The 24,668-nt window shown below is 38.2% G+C and overlaps 1 protein-coding gene across 1 annotated transcript in view; it reads right to left on the bottom strand.

The window, feature by feature from the left end:
- Positions 1-240: 240 nt before the first annotated feature.
- HECW2 (HECT, C2 and WW domain containing E3 ubiquitin protein ligase 2) overlaps positions 241-24,668 on the bottom strand; it is a 113,201-nt gene continuing 88,773 nt past the window's right edge. The window contains exons 19-28 of the mRNA XM_026853072.1: positions 23,988-24,108; positions 21,779-21,892; positions 17,993-18,145; positions 15,829-15,927; positions 13,902-14,031; positions 13,183-13,329; positions 12,404-12,518; positions 11,563-11,648; positions 10,170-10,282; positions 241-4,578 (exon numbers count right to left, since the gene is read on the bottom strand). Of these exons, the coding sequence (XP_026708873.1) occupies positions 4,467-4,578; positions 10,170-10,282; positions 11,563-11,648; positions 12,404-12,518; positions 13,183-13,329; positions 13,902-14,031; positions 15,829-15,927; positions 17,993-18,145; positions 21,779-21,892; positions 23,988-24,108 (1,190 nt within the window). The 3' untranslated portion in view covers positions 241-4,466. The remainder of the gene's footprint in view (positions 4,579-10,169; positions 10,283-11,562; positions 11,649-12,403; positions 12,519-13,182; positions 13,330-13,901; positions 14,032-15,828; positions 15,928-17,992; positions 18,146-21,778; positions 21,893-23,987; positions 24,109-24,668) is intronic.

The following is a 24,668-nucleotide window of genomic DNA, read 5'->3' as shown; positions in this document are numbered from 1 at the left end:
GGAAATGAACTTATACTGGCTATTCAAGCACAGCTGCCGCTGATTCCCCTTTTGTGACGAGGAATTCCCTCAGTCCAGAAACAGCGGGCTTGCAAGTATCTCCATAAACCTCTGCAGCTACCACTGCAGAAATTCAGTAAACATCTGCAATTAATACTGCTGAGATTACATTCAGCAATCAGATGATATCATTACAAATGCTTCATAAGGAATCTTCTTTTTTTTTAAAAAAAACAAAACAAAACAAAACTTTTTAAAGGATTAAAAATACATAAGAAACCACAACCCTCTTTTCTTTCCTACGATTTTAAAATGAGCAAAGTACCAGTCCGGTTCTCTGCCTGTTTAACTCATGCCAGAAATTTCGTCTGATGTCCTGCCAGCATGCTGCTGCCTAGATTTTCAGTTTCCCCAAAGATACATATATTTACTGTACCCTGTATGACCCAAGGTTAACTGCTTCAATGTGGAGTGTATGTGGTGCCCAGCAGGGCTGCATATGCAGATGGATTTCACTCCAGATAATCTCTAAACCATATTAACACCTTTTTATGGTAGGTTCACTACAAGGATAATGAAAATTATGTTTAAAAGCAAAAAAGGCAGTTATCTGATGAATACTAAGGAAAGAGATCAGGTGGGGAGTGAGGGAAAAGGTTTACTTCTGGTCAGGAGGATTAGATTTTATTTTGGATGAAAAGGAGGCTTTCCCGCGCTGCCCTGCAAGGTACTGTTGATGGTGTGACAGAGGTAGCAGGTGGCCGTCTCCTGCCTGCTGTGGGAGAAAACGCTGCTGCCCTAACTGCCGCTGGCTTGCAGACTTTGAATGAGTAACTGCTTGCTACAGGACGTACCACATTGCGTAATGTCATCGATTACAAGCTTTTCTGGTGCATTTAGGAGTGTGATGGTTAAACAGACTGCTAGCCGCACCAGGTGAGCAAAGCACACCTCTGCGTGGCTAGGATGCTGGGATGTGAGAAGAGGTGGCCCTGGGACGCCAGGGACAGAGGCCACTCGAAGGTGCTACTGGCAGGTGCCAGGCGGGCTGTGGGACCTGCTAGCTGCTTTTTGGCTAGCAATGCATGGCCTTGCTTCCCAGCAGAGCAGGAAACATGGGCACCTCACTTTAACTCTGGTGGGGACCTCCTCAGCCAGACTCTGTCTGATGGAGATGCTGCAGGCTGAATTCATATGAGCTGTCATCACAATGTAGCTGAAAGGAATCTTTTTGTCTACTTCGACTGGCATTTTTTTTCCTCCTTGAATGCAAAGCTCCTTAGCAGCATCTGGAAGAGCTCTGAGGAGATACAGGGCTTTCAGAAAGGCTTCTCAGTATTTCTCTGTCCGGGCCCTTGTGCCTGCCACAGGACATCATGCAAAAGCACCATGGTCACCTGTTGCAGTCATCTGGACATGAAAGTTGGCTTTCACTTGGGACACGTTTAACGGGAATGGCTTCCCACACCAAAGGGAGAATATTCCAAGGAGTACCCGGGAGACGTGATTATTTGAGAAAGCTCAGGCTTCCTTTCTTATGCTCCCTCCCTGGTAGCCTCTTCAGAGCAGCAGCATTGCCTATACCATCACAAAGAGACAGCCAAGTGCTGGAGGCACCCCAAGCAGCCATATCTGTGCAGCTAACTCATCGCTTTCAAATAGCATTTTTCTAGATTCCCCCAGGTGATGTTGGCAGCAAAGGAGGAAGCAGCAACTTCTCAGTCTCTCTTGGTCTTAACGCTAGAAAGGATACTGGACTTTTAAAAATTTTTTTAACTGACAGCTGCTCCACTGGTGACCCTGTCACATCTTTACAGAATACTGAATCATCATGACTAATTTCAACTATTTTTACATGCATAAATACAGAACAAATCTCTGCAGTAGATATATTTAAATAAAAACTGAGAAGATGCATTTATTGTTTTAGTTTTGTACAAAAGCATAACTTAAAAGGCAGACTAGTATAAACTTACTTTGTGCCAAATATTTAAACTTTTCATTCCAAAGTGTTTCTGGTTCAAAACTTGTAGACACAGTTTCCACCTGGGAAATCTCCTTTTTAGACCACAGAATAACACAGTATTGTAAAATCAAAATTCTGCAGTCCTTCAACCAATCAAAAGTTGCCTTCTGCTTCGAGTGCTGGAGTTTTAGCTACTCGGTGAATGGATCACATGAAACATGAGCCATGCTGGAGTGACCTGATGAAAAGTCAGTTTGCCTACTGCTCATTCGCGTTCTGAAAAAAGATGTGCATTAGCACCTGTGACATGCAATTTTAGCAAAGACTGATAAATACATGTGTAAAAATAGGGTGACATGTTTGGATTTTTCTCTGCTACCTCATACTATCCAGAAGTAGTGTAAGAAAACCTATGTTACTTAAGCGAGTCCCAGATGTCATGCAGAAGCTCAGTCATTCCTGAAGTAAAAGAACGCTTTCACTGTGATTTTGGAAGTGGGGTTTCCTTTGCACAGGTAACATTTTCTCAGTAAGCCTGAAGGGTTTTCTCAGTCTTTGCTGCTGGTACCACCACAGCTGCACCTGCCTTCTGACTTGGCAGGTGGAGTGGCAGTCTTTGCTGATGACATCTCTAAAGGAGTTCAGCTCTGTTGGAAAAAACCTCCCTCAAGAACAAGCAGGGTACCTCCCTGAGATGCCCTTTCAAGACTCTCCAAAGTAAGAACATTACCTCAAAAGCCACTTTTCCCACAGAACAGGGCTTGCTGTGCTTCAGTACTATCAAGAGAGCTAGCGCAAAGATAGATTCATGTTCTTGTCATCCAGTATCCAAGTGCAAATTCCTGGAATTTTAAAATGTGGCGGATGCACTGCATGACAGCAGCTGTACAAGAAACGGTGTGCTGCACAAGTGTTCCACAAGACCATCTGGAGGAAAGTACCAAAAATAGATGCAAGCAAGCCTCGTGTATTTCAGCGAAATTAAGCATAAAGAAATTGGTGTCCATGCAGCGTTTGATATGCCATAAAACCTCTTTCAAATAACATTTGATAAGAAAACTATTTATCTGTGAAAATGCAAGCTTAGACACTATGAACAGTTTATATCTTATAAGTGTTCAGTGATGAGGGACTGTGGCATTATGACCAGTGGTTCATTTTAAAGTAGGTTACTCAGGGGTTTCCAAATGAGCTCGTTTTTATGATGCTGTACAAATAAAAAGTTGTGGGGATAATATGAAATATCTGTATTAAACTCCACTGCATTAAGTTATCCAATGCATGAAAAATGACCCAGATGCATTTAAAATAAATGCATATTACAATATCACATATAGTATTATAAAATTATTACTTGTGTGCACAGTCCTGATATCTATAGACATGGCACCGTGAAAAAAGCCTGGTTCCTAAGCATTTTTATAGATACTTGACAGTGATGCAGTTTGCTATCAGTCAGATCATAACGTCCCTTCAACTTTGGTACATTCAGTGCAAAATATTTTTGGGAGTTTTTTACTCTTATAAAAATAAAAGGCATTTTTTTTTCCCCTTGAGAGTGCTTAAAGAATAAACACTAGCAGAATGTCTGTTCAAGCATGGAAAGTGACAAAAACAGAAATAGCATTTTAGTTTGCTTGTTTCCTGCTTACACTCTAAGAAACATAATATAATGAACCTATAAAAATAAACAGAAGTCACTGTGTTAGGGTTTTTTCCTGATATGCTGTGATAAATTGCTAGTTTCTTCTTAAAATAGTTTCCATGCAGTATAAAGCATAAAATCAGTCTTATTAGGTTATTAAGTTCATTATAACAGCTCATCTTTTGTCATACACACCACTGGCAAACACATTTCCACAAACCTCCTTAATGCAAGCCATTGTTGTTACATCCTTTTCTGCTGACTTTCCTTCCAGTTCTGCCCCAGGAACTTGAGCTCTATGGTGCACACCATGCAGGCACTCGTAGTCTTAGGTAAAGCAAGTACTGGATATGCTATTAGAACATATGGCATAAAGTAATGTACCTTCATTAATTTAAAAAAAAAAAAAATCAATTGTATGATTTTTAAATCATTTACTGGGTAGGTAAGGGCCTGAATGATTTCACATTTTGATTGAATTTTCTATTCAACAACTCTGATGAAATTCAGGGTTTGGGTACATGTCAGTTTTGCAGTAGCCAGGTTGATCACAACATGGGATCACGTTTCTTGTTTGCTCAGAACATAAACTTAAGAAGTTTGGCCATCCTGAAAAACCATGAATTGCAAGACTTGGTTTTCCCTGCACATCAGGCACACTCTAGTTTCGCAGAATTCTCTACAGTCACTACCACAATGCTTTTTAATTGCTTCATAAGCTCTTTCATGGAACCTCATTATTTGAATTGCACCGTGAAATGACTTTCCTCCAGGAAATCCAATACAAACGTTCATTCATTCCTTGAGAAGACAGATCCACAAAAGTCCAATGAGCTGGGCACTGTGGTTTGCGTATCACTCAAGTCCAAAAGTACTTGTCTCTTCAACTGCTGTCAACAGTTTTTCATATAACATAGAGAATGATGGGTAAGGGGGAAGGTCCAGACGATTAAAACAAGTGTGAGCCCTGAGGGGGGGAAAAAAAGGAGATGAAGAAGTACATTATTTTAAAAGTTCAAAGAGAACACAGAGACTGGTATGTGCTTGCATAGCGATGGGCAGATAGTATTCTTTCAGAAGACTTTGTTCTGTCAAATTACGTTTTCCAACTGAACAGGTAGTGATGTCTAATCTACTTTCTTCTAATTAAAATAAGCCAGTAAGAAGCATTTATGAAGGTCTTTAGAAACACACTGACAGCCCAAAAGGCATGGAATAAATTTTATCCATGAAATATGCATAAGAAAAGAATGATATAGCATGATACAATTCAAATAGTCTGTTCTGAAATCTTGAGTTTAAATGTATCTTCTGAAAGGTAGTATTTTTTTCTGTACTAATGATACTCAGATATTGTGTTTGTAATCATAAGATATTTCAGTACACTGAATATGCATAAGATATTAGATCTGATGAAATAAAAAAAATACTCTAGATATACAGGAAACAATTCCACAGTAGTAAAGGACAGCCAAACGCTCTTCCTTCCACATTTCTTTGGCATATGGATGGTGTTCTTGGGAAGGTACTGCTTGTGCTGATGTACACTATGTACATACCTGGCCCTGCAAGCCAATGACCTTTAGAATAAAACTTTTCATAATTACGCAAAACTATGCACCTACCTCTAGCATACTACCCTGCTTTCTTAAGAGGAAAACCACGTGGTTTATTTCTCAGTTTCCAAAGTCCATCTACCTCAGTTTTTTGACACACTTGGAACTGACTCTCAAAACCTTTTCCAGGGAACGAAAAGGGAGATATTAAAGGTTTAATTCTTTTAGAATAATGGATATAATTGTCTGACCTCACAGCAGGCAAAGCGTAATACTTTCTAAAACACTATACTGGATAAGCCTGCGCTAGTGAAATAGATAACGTAACTATTGATGTGATGGCTTCTGGAGGAAGAAATGGCACAAAGAGAAGCTGGAGGAGGCATCTTTTCCACTCTGAAGCTTTGCACCAAAGCCTCACTTTAGATTGATTTTAGAAGATGAAAACCTTTTTGTATTTTGGCAGATCTCTGTTTACAAATACTTTATTCTTTTGCAATAAAACACATCACAGGGTTATTTAAATACAATCCAGCTGAAAACCAAACTTTTCCTGCAGTGACCTGCCCTTCATAGTATGATCTGTACTACATGTAAATAATGTCAATGGAAGGACTGAACAAGCTCCCTCCTCGCAGCAAATGCACCTCCTCATCTAACCTAACCAGTCCCAGAAATCTGAGTGTCTACTCAGTACAGACCTGTACTGAGGTTTCTCTGAGCCAGTAAGTGCTGCCTTTTATGTGAGCAAATTCATTAATTGCCATCTTAAGTGGCTCTCAGCTCCTAACTACATGGATGAAACATGAGTGAAGTGGGTTAATCTCGCTTGTTAAAAACAGAAGTGTCCATTACAAACCCCCATTGAAGCTGAAATGCTTAGTTACAGCCTTATAGTGTCATTAAAAGTATCAGGCCGAAGAAATGTATAGAGAGTACAGAAGGTCACATTATTATTATAAACACAGTCCAAACATCAAATATGCAATCACTTAAAGCACTGAATTTTTCACCCTCCCTAAATACAGTATGGTTAGAAGTATGCTGCTAGAACATGTTGTGTCATAGAGAGGACATTTCCCCACCCTGTATTCCAGGGGCCTGGTAAACTTTCTCCACCCAGCCATCCCCCCAAGGTTCCTGGAGGAAGCTTTCTTTGTACTCCTTGTTTGCCTTTCCAAAAACCTTACAAAGTAATATCTGTCATATAAAGTAATGCATTTCCTGCAGAGTACTTTACAAAAAATAAAAATTTCCCTTTTGAAGGAAGAGACTGATTTGGACCCAGCAGCAAATGGGCAACTGGAACTCAGTGATCCCTTAAGTTCAGGGTAGCGTGTGGAAGTGTCTTAGACAATTCACAGTCTAACCACATGCTTCTGTTGGATGAGGCTGACAGCCACTCATTAGAACTATGGATCATGCTGTGTGGGCTGTAAAACCACAAATTATAAAAGATGTAGTATATAATTAGCAAGGGGTTCATTACAAACTGGTTTAATAGTAAGCTGGCATGTTGTTTACATTTATTAAGAGAACTGAGTTTTATCTTAATTTTGAGGGCAACTTTGAAAATGCAATCACCTACTTTGGAAAACCAAGTCATTAAAAAAGACAAAAACTTAAGATCTTTGTCTTCTGAGGGAATGTATGCCTTCCTCACCCTAGCAAGCAACTTTGTAAGTCTTTGAGAAGAAAGGATTTTTTTTCCTCTGGACAGTATTTTCCCGTTCCAATATTTCAAACCATGTGGGCACTAACCATTCATCTTCCTGGACTCACATTTTACGATATCATGAAAAACCATCTTGGTTCCTGTAGTCTAGATACCCAATTAATCTCCCATTCATCTTGATTACAATAGTAAAATAGAGTGACTTAGGGTTAAAATCCAGCAGTAGATAGAAATACTATTTGCATGCAAATCACCACATATATGTGTAAATAATGTACAGCAATGAACCCAGAACAAATTTCTCAGCATGTAAGTAAATTGAAAGAGTAACAGTCCTTCTGCTGATTTAGTGTAATCTAAAGCACAGTGCAAAAGAAGGAAGTAGAGGTGGCATCAGGGATAGCAATAGTTAAGCTAAACCTGTAATAAACAGTCTTTTCGGGGACTTTGACATGCTACTGACTTATTAGTGTAAAAAAGTGATACAAGATAGGAAACCTGACATGCGCTTCACAGAAATCTCACTATTTTGATTCAGCAGAACTGACTACACAGCATTCAGAACAGTGGGAATTAGGCAAACATCTAGTGAATACTTTTGTGTTTATATTCACAGCTGCATAGACTGCACTCACATACCTAACTACATTCGTTGCCTTCTGTGTCTCAAAATCAGGAAGAAGAGATAGGGATGGGTATTCTTATATTTTCAACAGTGCAATCATTTTTTTAGAAACAGGAAGAAACATAAAGTTCCCTGACTTGTTGAGTCCTAGCTTTTGCCACCCTCACACTAAGTATCACCAATAAGTATTATCAAACTTCACGAGCGCTCACGCTGGAATCAAAAGGGCAATCTGCAACAAGTGAGGGATGGTGCCTTAACACAAATGCTTTAGTTATCTGAAAATCAGTAAGAGTCACAGAGTCCTAGGGCAGCATGCTCAGCAGATCCAGCAATGTGTTTACACACGCAGGGCTTGTTTGGAAACCTTTTGTAAGTTTGCTACTCGGGGTCGTTGTTAAGGGTGCCTTACCTCCAAGCCAGTACTACTTGGCGTTTGCACAGTAAGTCTTTGAAGCTGCTGAGACGCAGGCTGAAGCTACGCCACATGCAGGAACTAGATATATAAAAATGCAGATAGTGCTTTCTGCTCAAGGCTTATCCCATTTACGCACAAACACAGAAGATCATTTATTTTTTATGAGATCAAGGTTCCCCATATATGAATGCCAGGAATTGCCAGCTCATGACAACTGTAGATGTTTGTCATACACAGTTGTTTTGATTTTAACAAAACAAGTGTGTTATTGGTTTATGTTAATTCTCACACTTGTCTATTAAAAACTATCCACAGAGACGAAAGTCAAATGATTCCTAACGAAGGGAATCATATATGAAATTTCAAGGGCATTATACATTCTCCTAAAAGAGTTGGCACTTGCTGCACACCCTACAGTAGCAAAGATTCTCAACACATTTCTCCATGTTGCACTACAGGAAGCAGTTTTACTCTGCAGTTTATTACAACCAGGGCTCTGCGTAACCTTTTCAGAGGAAATTGTGAGTATCCTGTTCTGGCATGTCCTGACCTTTTCCATGCTGCAAGCTGTGCTTGTAAGTATCACGAATTCCAGTATTAGGGAATATATGGAAAAACTCCCACAATCTCTTTTCTTACTTAAGCTCACAATAAAATCTTGTATTTTGAAGTCAGAAATTATTTTTTTAAAAAATCAAAGCTTTTTAAACAGAATGAAAGCTAGTCCATAATCAATCATAAACAAACTATAAAATAGACTTACCAGGCTAGAAGGTATTACTAGGCCCCTAAAAGACATTAGAGTATTTGATTTGAAATAGCCATTTCCAGGACTTGCTTATCTTTATTTAATCCTTAGTTGCCTGGCTCTCATTTGTACAGTAAACTGGAAAGATGGCTTTGTTTAAAGGCCACCACTGTGCCTGCAGATTTCACAGTGCCACTTCTGAGTCTTTGACTTTCTCAGTGCAGTTCAAACTGCAGCCTGCAGGCAGGTGCCAACCCAAGAGACGTCTCTGCCTCTCACTACACTGGAGGAAAAAGCTAAGGGATTTTGGTCAGAGAAACTCTGTGTGTCTGACAGCCGCCTTAGGTCTAAACAGAGACTCTGAATGCAAGTTATTCCTGAGGAATCTTGTGTACGAGGAATGGGCTAGGATTAGGGTTGAATTTCCTCCATGGATCAGCCCAGCCCAAAGCTACCACCACAGGCTATAAGCAGCGTATGAAAGCTGAGATCTCATTAGAGTTAGTTCACCCACACTCTGCACACTAATCTGTGTCTAACCCATTCTAGAAGCTACAGAATTATAGAACTGGATGAAAGGAAATCAGCCTGATCACAATATAGAACCAGAACCTGTCATTTTTTTGTCAATGAAGAGTCCATGCTAGATGTTTCTTGCATCACTCCTATGTTACTAATCTAGCCCTGGTATTGTTACCATGGACCTTTGAAAACAACTCTTTTTCGTGTCTTTACAAAATGGAAAATTTACAAAAGCAACTTTGGGGCTTTTTTAAACCTTCTCATCTTACTCCTCCAAACCTGCCATCACCCAATTTAAATGCTGCCTCTTATCTGCAAGGGCTTGTACAACTCAACTCCTTGTTTCATATCTTGGACTCTCATACTGTTTTTTTACTGTCCTCACATATTTCAACTGACCCTACTTGTTCTCTTGGAAATCTCCACCTTCTCTTGTCCCTGTGCTGCCTCTTTAGTCAAATGACTCCCTCCTCGAAATACACCCCTTCTTCAGTTCATAACTTGTCTCTTCCACATTTGTTAACACTCTTGACATCAGAGCATAAAAATTACACCACTAAACTGTGTGTGTCTAATGCAAAAAGTCTGATACTAGCTTTCACTGAGATGCAGTCACTAGTGCTATTTAATTTTAATTCATATTAGGTTTTGCTCCTAAGTGATGAACTGCATGTTCAGTAAGTAAATACTTGTACATTTAATCAAATATAACAAAATCAAATTCAGAAGTAGTTACCATTCTAATATAATTTTCCATTAAAAAAGCATTACGATATGGATGTCAGCCACAGTCACACTGCCTTGACCATCTTATGAGAACAAAATTGAGTTCAAAGAAAAATGATGAAATGGATGTATTAGACACTGGAACAATGGGGAAAGAAATTTTCACATAAGGTATAGCATATCTGCATATTCAGTTAAAATTTGTTTATGTTTCTCAAACAGCTTATCTGTTATCCTGAAAACTGATATTCAAAAGTATCTGTAGGATTAATACAGACACAGTTGTACCTTGGAAGAGCAGTGATCTTCCCCCACTTCTCTACGCAGAACCTTCTTGGACCATTGCTCCCCCGCAGAGAGGCAAATCCTTCATAAGGTATGCTGGATGTGCCTGTAACAAACTGCCAGGGCAAACAAAACATCACAGATACTGGATACACAGATGGTGCAGGTTAGAAATTTATTTATATCAACATACCCCCTGAAGTCCAAATGCTTATGTAAAAGCATTTCCAAAATAAAGATACTTGTGAGGCACGAGTGATAAATGCTACTTTAAATGGAGGATAAGGGAAACCAGACCATTACCTGTTAGGGCTCTAGAACGGACAATTTATCAGATTAATTTCCTTCAAAGGTTTCTCTTTGAAAGCATATTTATGCTACATAAATACTGTAGAATAAACCACTATTAGTATCAAGTTAATTAAACTTGATACTAAGTGGGTTTTTCCCTAATGTCTTTATTCTGCATTAAGAGGAACTAATAAAAAAGTAATAATGTATGATAAAGGCTTCATGTTATGTCTTTTTGGCTATGTAGATTTCAGTATCTTTGCAAACCATTATTAAATACTGTAAGAAAAGAACTAAATTCTGAAGGTTAGGTAGAATGCCCACTGACATTTGCTGAAATGCCATCCTGCTGAGCAGATTTAGTTATAACCTGTCATGAAGAGATCAAACATGGTTTTTGACAGATCAGAGGCTACTTAATTTTTAATTATCGGGATATGATAAAAACTTTTGACTAACAGATGCGATAGCAACATCTAAGCAGACATCTCAGGCTCTCCATCAAACGAGATGTCCCACACTGCTTTGTACTTAGATAAAGAAAGAAAATCCTTCATCATACTCATATAGGTAATGCAATGATCAGATGCAAATTCTGAAATGTTAATAACATTGATTTCATAATAGCTCAAGAAAGTGGTAGGGTTTGAGGTGGGGGTTTTGTCTGTTTCTTTACAGATATGATGGCTGTAACCTGAATTTTAAAAAATTAACTCAATAGTGAACCCTCATGTATTCCTCTGTTGAGAGGTTTTTGTCCATCAGCAGGACAACTGAATTCTGCAGGCTGACTTTGTGAAAATGGAATTTCACTGATTTTCAGGTTTTCTTATCTTTCCTAGTCTTAATATACTTTTAATCAATCAATAGTAAAGGATTATTGACATCAGATACTTTATCTTAAATGTATTTTTTAACCTAGAAATCTATAAAAATAGCTGTGAGCTTCAGTCACTTTAAAATTATTACAGTTAATCTCTAAGGATTGTCAGGTTATTCCCACTAGCCACCATCATTTTTGGATGTCATAAACCTGGATGGGACTAGTTTAGCATTTAATTTTAATGATGCCCACTATTTCTACACAGATCAGCTGTTGCCTTACCTGTAAAAGTCTTAGTCGCTGTTCATTGTTGAACCTTTCCACAGCAGCCCAGAACCACCGAATTACAATGTGATTGTCATGATAACCTGTTAAAACAAGAAGAGCCTTTATACCTTTAGGTGCTACAAAAGTGGTTGCGAGAATAGTTAGTAAGTTTTTTCTAGTGCGGCCCTAAGCCACAATAATGCCATATTTCTTATCCAATTGCAGCAGAAGACGGGAGGTGAGAGAATACTCCTAAAATGCTTGCAAATCTTAAAGGCAGAGAATTAATCTACTACGACAAAAAGGAGTGAAATCTCTTTTGCAAGCATTTCTTCCATTCATCAATCAATCATTAACAGGAATGCCAGTTCTTGAAATACTCCAATGCTGTTCATTTTATATTTCTAAAGCTACAAATGATGCTGCAACCATCTCACTCAAAGTAGTTCCCAAATCTTCCATTGTTCTCAGATTCTCTCAACTGCCAGCCTGCAGTCACTGGTATTACTTCCAACTTCTTGTCTTCTTTGAGAGTGGAAAAGAGGTATATCGTACTAAGAATGATTACCATTTCCATCTGTCTCCAGTGTCTGGGTGGCACTCTACTAGTGCTCGGATGAGCATAGTCCCTTCTGAGGAGAAGACTGCTCTGTTACACTGTCCAGACAAGAACAGCAAGGGAAGAGCAATGAAGCAACCTAAAATGGATTAATTACCTTTTCCTAATGCAAACTTAACCACAGAAGTTCAAAAGATACTAAAGATGTCTCTCATGGGATGGTTCTTTAGTGTCTTAGAAACTGGATACTTCCAAGCCCCCCAACACTGTCAGCGAACAATTCAGAATTAAGGTTACCTCCTCTATACTCTGTGTTATTTCTCCAATCACTCAAGTCAATTTCTGCTGTTCCAGCTATAACCAGTTCCAATTCTCTGGCATCAAATACAGACACAAGCCTCGCATCAACCACCTGTGAAAGGAGATGAATTGCAGAGCAACATTGCTTCATTTATTGATTTTTGCCTCCCCATAAAAGGCTTGTCTGCTACTAAGACATTTCTAAGACATTTAACATTTCTCTCATGAATGGAAAGAATTAAGGTTTTTTTTTCTTTTTAAAGGCAAATAAATGGACTTCTTGCACTGCAGTTCCATTCAGTTTCATTAGAGGACCACAGAGACTGGCAGAGAATTTTACTGGCAAATAATACTGAATTATTTCAGGACAGATTGAGTTCAATACATTCAATTTAATTGTCCATGTTAAAACAGGTAAAAGAGAAATACCTTGAAATATATTCAGTCTACCATATTACACTGAGGATGGCATGCCCACAAAAAGCCTCAATGGCCCAAATGAAGAAACAGACGGGTCACTTTAGCAAGCGTTCACTTCTAATTATACGAACAGTGATCAACAGTATTTTTCAGTTTAAAGAAGATACATAACCATAGTGTGTAAGTCAATGACTAATAACATTTTTTTTTAATCCCTCCTCCCAGGTATCTGTAAGGGTCCTTCCGATTACATATCTATCTGCTTCTGGGACTCTGTATGTGGGAAATGTGTATGAGGAGCAAACTATTTGGGAAGTATAAAGGAAGAAAGTAAATTTCATTTTGGAATTTTTTACCTCATAGAAACCACGAACTAGACTTTCTGTTTGTTGGACAACTCCTCTCTCAATTCTCCATTTCACCATTCTTTCTATGTATTCTTTCTTGTTCTTTTCAGTAACTGGGATGTTGGCACCTCCCGGCTTTAGTTCCCGTTCTGTGATCTTAGGATAAAAATGTCCAAGTGACAACACAGTATTATAAAGACAAAAGAAAAAACTGTAATAATCTAAAGTTGTAAGCTGAATCAATTCCTCAAAGGGACAAGCCAAGACTAACTTTAGGAAACTGGAAATAAGGGAACATACAACAAATTTTTTTTTTTTATTAAATCATATTTAAATTCCCATTTAGTCTGAAGAATCTTCATGTTTAGTATGAAGAGTAAGCTGCGAAGAAGAAACAATCTTTACAGCAACTAAAGCAGTGAAGTCTTCTAAATAATATAATAAAAAAGGTATTGTAATACCTCTGAATGCTAACTCTGCTGTGATTGAGTAGAGCAGAGTAATCCAAAATTCTGAAATTTCAGATAGTGACCAGAAAATCTCCTTAACCAGAAAGACGTGTTGGAACAATTACAAATACTAATTCCTCCTTAGATTTCAACATTGTTTTCATCAACCAGAATTTTATAAAAACTTCAAATCAGCATGCATTGATAATGATTCTTCTGTCCAAATGTTTATCTAGCAGTAGAGCACACAAAGGAAATTATATTAAGAATCTTGCACACCTGCCCAAAAACTTCTTCGTTTACAGTAAATGTGAGATCTAGGATATCATGTATATCATTGTCTTTCATCCACTGCAAACTCTGGTGGAACTCCTCATCAAGATATTCCAGGTCACTCAGGTCACAGAGTCTACCATAAACAAGAAGAAACACACAAATAGAGATGACGGCAGTAGCATGTGCTCAGTAACTAAAGTCAGATAGGACAGTCCAGAAAAATAGACTCAGAATGAAAGCCAAGAGAAGAATCAATAGAATAAAGAAGATATTACATCAAATCTCTGTTTATATGCCTAGTAATAGCAGTTACTGTACAATACAAAATAATTTTATCAATATACACAACTCCAGAATTTATTAATTTGAAGACACATTAATTTTTAAGCTTATGGTGAGTCTGTCCATGCTTCCTGTAAAAATATTTTGGAATTCAGTCACAGACTGAAGAGACAAAAAAATCAAATCATAAAAGAAATGGTAAGTTTTTACAACAAACAACTACTATCCTTTTTGCTTATGTGACCACCTCTCTCTCATTTCTTTGTTATGCAAAGAAGTCTGTTCAGATACCCCACTTACCACAGAAATATCTTTTTACCTTTTGCTGTATTTCCCTTACCTAGTCCTTCTTTTACATATCCAACCTGTAAGCCAACTGCCCCTTGCTGTCCTTAACAGTTACTACTCCAAGTTTTGAACATGTCATCTGTTAATAATATTTAACGCTCTGGCGGCAATTTCTGCCATTCTTAACTCCTTAAATCTTGTTCTGTGAAATAGGACACTGGGGCTATTCACTAAGTAAGATGCTTTTCAGCTGCAGGGTTCCCTGCCTGCTTCTATTCTTGGGTCCGTATAAAGTCAGAAGTCCCGTACTTTGAGTTGGATGCTCAAGGGTATTTTAAGTGACATCCTGCATTAACAGCCCCTACATCAAAATTGATGGATTGGCCACAATGTCCCATCTGCAGAGGTTGTCTGGATGGCTCATCAGTTCTGAGGAAAGCAAAGGTGCAGGGCTTAGATGAGGAAGTTGCATGAATTAGGCTGTGTACAAAGGTGGCTGCCCCTCATTTTTAATTTTACTGTTTATAGATCCACCAGGTTAAACAATCAATTTAACGTGGCAGTCACACAATAATAATATTGAGTTGCATTTGGGGTAGGTCCTCATTCTTACTAAAATGATGCTGTTAGCATTTAGGTACTTTTAAAATGTGCATGCAATAGGAATGGATGACACTACTACATCTACCACACTATGAGAACGTATGATGCTTTATACAAAACAACCTTTCCAGACTTCTCAAAACCAGTTTTCAAATGGAGGATGAAAAGTGAAGCACCTTAAATTCATTAGGTCTTAAATTCCAGACATGCTGAGCAAGTGCAGCTCGTATTGTTTTAGCCACAACAGTAGTAGTTCTGAAAACAAAGTCTAAAGTATATCAAAGTTCCTCAAAATGGAGACTACCTCTGAGAATGGGTCGTGCAGTCTAAGTTACAAAGTGATTCATACCCTATCCTGTGAGACATTACAAGACGAATGAGTAAGAACTCTATTAATATCTGGGGAAAAAAAACAAAACAAAACAAAACAAAACAAAAAAAAAACAACCACAGCATCTCACTGTACAACTTCAAATGTCAGATTTTGTAGAAGAAAGCTGATAACGTGACTAAAACAAAACATAAAGTTTTCATACTGCTCAGAAATAACATTCTCACTTATTAGGTAACTGGCTAATAACCATAAGCAGAAAAAAGTAAACTTTTTATAAAAGTCCTGGACTGGAATTAAATGATTAAATTATAAATAACAGCCTGTGTTCTTTGATGATAAAACAATCTTAATTTATCCATATGCAAGACAGCTTTGTCCATGGGGAAGGAACCAAACAAAAAAGGAGGCAACAATTCTACTCACATTCGGAGGAGGGCTTTATAAAAGGGTCGTGTAAAAAAGGCATCTAGCAAATATTGATGTATCAGAGCAAGACCAAGAATTCGACCACTAAACCTGAACCTGGAAGAGAAAGAGTTACAATTTTTATACTGAAACTTTGTGGTTTGTACACTGCTCTGTCATCAAAACTTACATATATTTCCAAACAGCATTTTAAAATCAGATAGCTATGTCTAAATTGTGGTGGCTTTTTTTGTGTGTGTGTGTGTTTCTTTTACGTTCTCAGTAAAGCACAGAAAAAAATGCAAGTCTGTGGGGTGTGGAAAATCCCTCAGATACCTAAGTTGCAACTTCTCAAAAATGTCAAATCCATATTAACCCAATCAACCCCTGCTGGACTAGCCTCTTTATAAAAGCTTATCTTCCAAAACGATAGCCACTGTCTGTGTTCTTTACACACTCCATATAGGATTAACTTGTTTTCATGCTACTGGGAGGCCAAAGGTTTTTCTACCCTTTCCCAGCCTTATAGTTCTTGATGTCTGTGTTTTCTGCTTACAGTGGCTCCTTGCTCCCTCTTCTGACTGGTGATTATGGAGCTCGCTCTACATATTTTCACGAACAGTGGCTGGAAGCTTTTTTATGTATTGCAGTGCTCTCCAGCACTATGTCAGTGGGATCTAAATGGTCTCCTCCTCTCCCCTCTCTCTTTCTTCCCTTATCATCTTCATTTTGTTGGGCATGTAAAGAGGGTTGAGGGGGAGGGAGGGAGTTTGACAGATTTGAAATCAGATGGCAGCAACTTTGAAATAGTAAGGTCTTTGCAAATACTCCCATGAGAATAAAGACCCATTGTGAAAAATCGTCCACATCTCTGGAACTAGATTTAAGTCTAGTGTTCTTTTTCAAAGAAAACAATGTTTTCTAAACCTTCTGTTTATGCATCCTCAGCAACATTTTTCTTGGAAATATTAGGGCTTTATTTTACCTGCCTGTACACAGGGTTTGCAAGACGGGTATGTGACATGCAGACCCTTCTCCTTCCATGCATAACTGCTTGTCACAGCTGCATTTTCTGAATTCCCTCTGAAGCTGTATGCAACCAGTGGTGCCCCTGCACCAGCACTCCCAGTACAGGCAGTTATGCCTCCCTCACCCCCAGAGTCTCTGGTCCAGCACTGCAGAATGAATACAAAATGTTGGCAGAGGCTGCATAGCATGTAAGGGGTTTTATCTCCTTTCTGCCAGACTGTTCTGCTTTTCCAATACAGCATATGCCATTTACTGTTGCAGTATTGGAGTTCAACAGGTAGATTGCTTCAATGAACTGAACTACATGTAGCCAACCATTTAATTTTCTATTAATTTTTAAAACTAGCTTTAAAAGAGATTCCTTTTGATATTCATTCTTCATAACTGGCTTCCAATAAATAAGGACTCAGTATATCTCTGTCCTACACTGATAAGCAGTTGTCATTCCATTATGACTGTCATCTAACTACCTACACAACAGAATTCTCTGTTAATATTCACAGCACAGCTTTACAGACTTCCAGCAATATCATAGCTTAAATCAACTGAGGGTGATTTAAACTGGCTAATAATTCTGAAAATGGTATTATGTAAAAATCCCTGATAACTGTTTCAGAAGTGTGTGTGTGTATGTACAGACTTTACTTAAGAGCTTTGTAATCAGTGGTCTCCCCCCGCTCCCAATTAAGATAGTTCCACAGATTCATAGATTTCCTTTTTCTTTTTTTTTTCCACTGAGGAGACCTGTATACTCTTCAGGAAGACTCAAGCAAATTATATACAGTAACACCTGTCTGAAATCTCCCTTAATCTCCTTAGTTGACAAAAAGCCAGTGTTTCATTCTTTTTCTTTAATGCACAAGAGGCTAATATTGCTTTCATGAAATGACTGCTAATGTACAAGAAATGCAGAGTTGTGTTGTGAGACAATCCCATGGTACATGATCCAAATCATAGTTTTGCTGACCTTGTGAGAAATAAGATCATTTAAAACCACAAGAGAAAACAAAATCAGGGAAGTCTAAAGAAATGCAATTACTTTGCTGCTGGTTAACAAGATCAGATTCTGTGTTTTATGTCTGAGCAGATACAAGAAACTGTCTACAAGTGGGAACAACAGAAAATGTATCTGCAAAAGAAAAATAATTCTTACCACTCATGGTGATTGTCTACAAAAGCAGACATGGGACTGATTTGTACTGTATAGGTATCGTTGGCTGAATATTCAAACAAACCATAATATGGATTGAAGAGCTCTCTTGACACCAGGAAAAAAAACTCTCTTGAAGGTCCACTGTAGTCCAACCTTTAAAGAGAAATTTGACATTACTATGAAGTGTTCATTGTGTGCAAAGAAAAGCTTTTTTTGAATCTACATTCCTTATGCTATATTTTAATTAAAATTTGTAAGATTTTAACCAGAACCCTTATCCTGCAGATTGCTCAGTGCCAAGGTATGTGAAGTACTCGCGGGGCTATTCTGAAACGGAATGGCTTGGAGGACTGGAATGAAGTGCTCTGTGCGGGCTGCTCTCATCAAAAATTTTGGCTCCAGCTGTAATGGCCTCTTTGCCACAGGAATATAACTAAATAATTGGGGGCAGGGGGGAGGACAAAACGTGAAAAGAGACGACATTAGACCTATCTGCATTGACAAATCAAGAGTGAAACCGAACAATGGTCATATGTTGTTTTTGCAGACTTGCAACAATAGGACAAATTGAAGGATAATATTTCTGTTTTCTCTAGCAATATAATGTGAGATAACTTCAGGATTTATCTTTCTTGGTCTAAATTTTCTTGTCTGTCTTCCAAACTTGAGTGCATTTAAATGTCTTTTGGAGAGTGCATTTCCTTTGTTGGTTTTTTTTTTTTTTTTTGCTATTTCAAGATTCCAGTACTAATGAACAAGGAATCTAAATAACCCCTTCTCCCTGAATCATAAACAAACTCATTGCTGACAAAGCACTGAGACTGAATTCTGACATTATGCTGCAGGTCACCAGTGAAATGAGTTAAGTATGAAGTTAATGTTCTGGTAGAGTTGGAAAACAGAAAACTAGGGATTTTCCTGTGGGGAACAGAGATTATTATAACCCTAACAAACAAAGGTATATCTTCTACAGATTGAAAACTTCGTACTTGACTTTTAAGAAGGTCTTGCCTTAGTACTAAGACAATGCACAAACATAAGTTTCACAGAGGTGGTCAGATTTCATATAGGACTGCTGCTTTAGTAACAGTTCTGGCTCATGAACTTTCACAGAAGCCATGGATGAGAGTTGTCTTTGAGGATGAAGTTGTCAGGAAAATAAAGGCTAGGTACCATTATCAAGCTGAAGACAAAGCCCCTTTCCTCTGTTGAATGAAAAACATTTTCCCTTCAGTCATTTGGAAGCACTTTGCTTCTGTTATGCTTCAGAAGTGAAGTACTGAAACAGATCCTTACCCTGGCAAGAAGGGCAGATTCCATCCTCAAATTGCAGAAAAAAACCAATATGGTTTGATATCACGGACAACTGTTGGATCTTAATCTTGGAACAAATACCAGGATCAAGTAAAGGGTCATCTGGAATATTCTTGCAAACTTCTGGGATAATCAACACACTATGAAATCTTAAGATAGAACAGAAACTGTGTGCCTGACTACCAGTCATTTCATAGAGCTCCTTTTGTAATGCAGAGTTACTGTGAGTCATGTTAAATAAATCAATCATGAGAGTCCTGCACTGCCAGTCGGATTTATCCCACAATTAAAGGTTTGGCACAAGGGTGAGAAAACTTCATACAAGAGGTATGCAACCACACAACAGCTGCAACTGTGGGGCATTTGGGTATTCAGGAGTAGAGTAGTATGTTGTTGGCAACATGACTCATGTCTCCTAGGAAGCATCATTTATACTTCAGATTTACACTCCTTAATGCAAAGCAGCTTCTGCTAATAGTTAATAGAATTTAGGGAAAATAACTTTAAGGAACCATATTCTTTAGATCAAAATTTTCTTCGTTTATCACCACCCAAAGTATGAACGTAAAAACATCAAACTAGCATCACAATTGCATGACTGTAGGTTCAAGGAAGATACCAAACATTATGAGACATAATAGAAATCATACAAACAGCAGGAACTGAGTTGCCTCGTTTACTAATTTATACACTAATAAATCAGTAGTTACTAACATTTTAATTTGTGAGGATTTCATTACCCATGACTAAGACTTACACCTCTCTACCAAGAGGAAAAGAAATGCAAGAGCAAACTCCCACTTAAAAACTTAAAAAAGGGAAAGAAGCAGCAAATAGGAAACTATTAACTTTCAGTATTCCACCTGTCCTCCACCCTGACCTGTCTTTCTACACCTAGCCAAATGAATAGTTTGATGTGATACATATCCTTGCACCATCTCTGATGAAACAATACTGTTTGCACACATCCTTTCTTCATTCAAAACACAGATTTGTAAATAGAGAATTGACGTCATTTTAATTTGACTTTGCTCTTAATTAACTCATTCTTTTCCATTAAGAAGAGAGTCCTGTGTAAAGCTGAATATAATGGGAACAGGATGTGTCATCCCCATTTCCAGGTCACTTTTATCTTGCTGTACTGAGTGATGAAATGCAAAAGCCTGATGTCTGATGGAAGGAGACGGTCTATCTGTATCAATCTCTATCTCAAGTATGATTTTAAAATTTTTCCTTTCATTTTTAAATCTGAGTCAAGGTTGTAGCTGTGAAAGTAAAGGCTGGTGGGGCTGTGTAAGACAGGCCTCGTTCCTGCTTCCCCACCCTGCTCTGTCAATATAGTGTAATCTCATCCTGCGCCAGCCTTGCCATTCCAGTTCTGAGTTTTTCCTCAGACAGCATGGTGATATTATTTATATGAACAAGTCCACACTTGGCTCTCAGCTGTCAACATTTTTTATTTTAAGACTTCAGCAAGCCCTTATTAACACTAAGCACTTCAGGGTGAACTTTAAACAAACAACAGTATTTAGGGGTTTTCAAAGACAGATTAATTTTATCTAATCTTGTATGAGATGTTTCTATTACAATTTAGCTATTTTAAAGACTCAACACATTGTGTGGCAATAGTGCACACTACAGCACTCCAAGAGCTGTGTGCTGCAGTTTCCTAAATATCAGGGAATCAAATTTTGAATGTATTTACAAATACATTCATGAAATATATGCCTAAGGCAGTAGGCTTTTAGATCTGAAAAAGGAGGCACAAATCAAGAGATGAAAGAGGCAAATAGTACCAGTTTTACTTGCAAAGAAAATCTAACCACATCTTGCTTTGCAATGCACATCTCGCAACCGGTAACACCTTAGACTTGTGTTAGACACAGACTGAGAATTCTTTGAAATGACTTTGAAATGACAGGAGTATTTGTGTTTATCTGACAACTAGCAACAGCCTAGTTGCTTTTATTTGTGACACAGGCCTTGCCCTGGAGACGCAGTGAGCACCTCCTGTAGCACTGAGGGCTTTCAGCTCCCATTGTCTCAGACAGGAGTTGAATTAAGGATTGAGCCTCTAGCCTACCCTTGAAGCACCCTCCCTCCAGCAAATGGCAGCTGTCTTTTAACGAGCACCAGAGATATAATGTCAGCACTGACAGAAAAGAAATATGAATAACATGAGAAAGTGGTTTGTTTTTTCTTTGCTTTTTCTCAGCAACATTCTGAAACATGCACCAACTACTGCGAAAACTCACATAAACACATGCAAAGGCAAACTTCTGCAAAGGCACGATACATTTCACAATGCCTATGAAGTCATCTTGAACAGCTGTATGTTCTAGGTTTATGTATATGGCATTTCCTGACTGTAATCCTTCCTCTTTTCACTCTAGACCACAAGAAATTTGGTGAAACAGCAGCTGCGAGACACACAGAGTTCTGAGATCACATTTACTTCCCTGTTCTACTCACCCTTCTTCCCCAACAAATGTGACATAGAGTTTATTTCTCTGCAGGTCTTTTCTTGAGTAGCCCATGATCTGGTTAAAGGCATCTTCTAGCAAGTGATCTCTCCTGATGATTAATCTGAAGAGCAGAATATTTTTGAAACAGCAATTCATGAACATGAACCACAGTTGGAAACATCTATTTACACTGCAAGGTAATAGGGTGTCTTCGTAGAGATTTGTGTTTCTGCTGGATAATTTGATCTAGATCAGACTAACAGACAGAAGCTGCTTATCTCCCTCAAGAATCTACTTTAGGTTTCAATAAAATGTCTCTCATACAAGGAAGTGTATTTTTATTTTTTCTACCACATTTCTTCTTTAAATTCGAGGCTTCAATGGAAAAGGTCCTGAAGTGGGCATTTTCATTAAGTTTAAAATCCTTTTATAAGGCTGAGCCTCCATATCAGTCTTACTGTAAGCAAGAATCTAACCTTTTACAGAAAAATCAATCTCTTAACAAGGAAAAAGATAAAACCATGGGAAAGTCACTGAACGGTAACTCCAGAATCACACATCCTTACATTATCCCCAGTGTAAGTGTGATGGGACAAAAAGTCTAGAAGGAATGGCAAATGTTTGTCCAAAACCAGAGTGGAGAATCACATGTGAAAACACAGTGTACCTTCTAAAATAAAAATTGTGAAAGTGAGGAAGTGTCATAAAGATCTCAAATAAGAGGTGAAAGAATCCTCCTTACTTAAACATTTTATCTTCTGCCAAAAAACTGTGTTTAATTAGTTTCCTGAAACTTAGCTTGCTTTATATTCAAATACTGCCTTATGTCTGCGTTTGATCAGGCAGTCAGACCGAAGCTGGGAGCTGCTGCTGCCTGCAGAGAGGAAGCTTATGCCACCACAGAACCTCTTGAAAAGCCCTTGCTGGCCTTACTACTTGTGCAGACATCAGTCACTGTGCTATCCTGCAGAGGACACACAAGTGGAGAGGCCAGGAACTGGCAAAATACCTGGGCAACAAAAGGACCCAGGCAGTGTGTAAGTTCTGCTGGGGTCCTGGTTTGAAAAAAAGGAGCAGGTCAGTGTACACCTGGGACAGGAACCCAGAGAAAACTTCTGTTCAAAAATCGAGCTGTTGCTCTGCTTAAAAATCCACAGGGGATGGCAAATAGGTCAGGAAAAAAAGGTGCAAGAAATGCAATGGATCATACAGGTAGCAAATGCCATTCTTTTCTACCACCTATTTGCCCAAGCATTCATGGCAAAACTTTCATAGATTAAGCTTTAAGTGTTTATGATTTCATTACATTATAGGCAGACGAAGTCCAACTCTTGCTTCTTAGGACTGTCTAAATAACACAATTTCAATCCCATCTCAGTTGTGGAAAACTTCTAACAAGCTCACATAAATGAAGTCTGAGCTCTACAGAAATTCCTGCAAAATGTGAGAAGTGACTAGCTGGGGAAAAAAGCCCAAGCAAACAAAAAACCTACCCCCCTACTCAAATAGAATAAATGGTTAAAAACATTAGTGCCTCATGGCTACTGTGAGAGTATCAAACTACAAGAGTTTGATAGCTGGCACAAGACGTGGTAATTTACAAAATTATGAAAGTATTTTACGATGATGATCCTTAACATAACAGTATGTAATCACACAATTACCAAATAAATGAAGGAGATAAGACCTCACTCCAAGCACTCTAACATTCAGAATGCTGAAGTAAAAATGTTAGCAGTTTTTTAAGGTGATCCTTAGAATTTAATAATATTTAATTATATGAGTCCTTTTTACTGAAGAGGACTGTAATATCAATACAGGCAATGATAGAGAAAAGATAAGTCTAGTTTTTTCAATGGAAAAAAGACATGAGAGAATGTAACTGTTAATATCATAGCAACTGCTATAATGGAAGAATTTAGATGCCTCCTATTCTGCACGCCTCTTCCCAAAATGCCTTTTGGCACTGTACTGGTAATATTGTATGGAAATACAGTTGGAGCAAACATAGAAAAGAAGTGCTCAGAACCTTCTGTATCCTCTGCTATGAATCCCATGCTGGCACTAAGTCTTTTATGACAGGCTTTTATATTTCCAGAAGTGCAAGGGTAACCATAACATCTGCATTCCTTCTAATGGGAAGAAGCTTGTAGATGTGCAAGGCAAGGCAAGCTGCCTGAGAAACAAATCCAGTTTCATGAGATTCTTCAACATACTTCAGTTTCCCTGGGCCTTGTCCATATCCTTTAGTCTCCAACTTCCTGTAAAAGTTCCTCAGCTTGGCTTCAAAGTCTCTTTTGTAAGGAGCTGGAGCTCTGGCATTGGCACGCTGAGTACCTGCAGGAAGCAATAAGCAAACAATGAGCTGTAGTGACATGAACTGATTAATGTCCCATCCTCTACTGAAAAGGCTTCTTAATAGCAAAAGGCATGGTATATGTTTGGTCTAGTCACCTTTATAAAGAGTAAAAGATGCATATCTTCAATCTGCTCTGCATCCAAGACTTTTTGGTTGCTCATTTCCAATAGTATCATCTTTCTAAAGTAAATCTTAAAAGAGCAAATCCAGGTCAATGCAAAAGATGGAATTAAAAGCCAGCACAATCGACTGGAAAGACTTAACTTTTGTTTGTCAAGTACACTTTACATCTAACCTTTAAAACAGCTCATGCAATAAACGTTCTGGTCTGTTCTGGTTTTAATATTATCAGGAAAAACAAGAACTCAGAAATTAAGCATGAACAGACTATACTCTGCTGTGCCTCTGCTGAATACATCAAGCTGAAGAAAGAAGAATTTTGGAAATTCCCTACTAGAAGTTTTCCCCCAGGGAAGTACAAGGAAGAAAAATATTGGAAGAATGAAAAGACTACTAAATTTAAGTTTGTGGAACTTTT

This window comes from Athene cunicularia (genome assembly GCF_003259725.1).
Source record: "Athene cunicularia isolate RWA chromosome 7 unlocalized genomic scaffold, athCun1 chr7_part1, whole genome shotgun sequence".
NCBI classification, from domain to species: domain Eukaryota; kingdom Metazoa; phylum Chordata; class Aves; order Strigiformes; family Strigidae; genus Athene; species Athene cunicularia.
The sequence above is the reverse complement of the archived record's forward strand: the minus strand, read 5'-3'. Positions and strand labels throughout refer to the sequence as shown.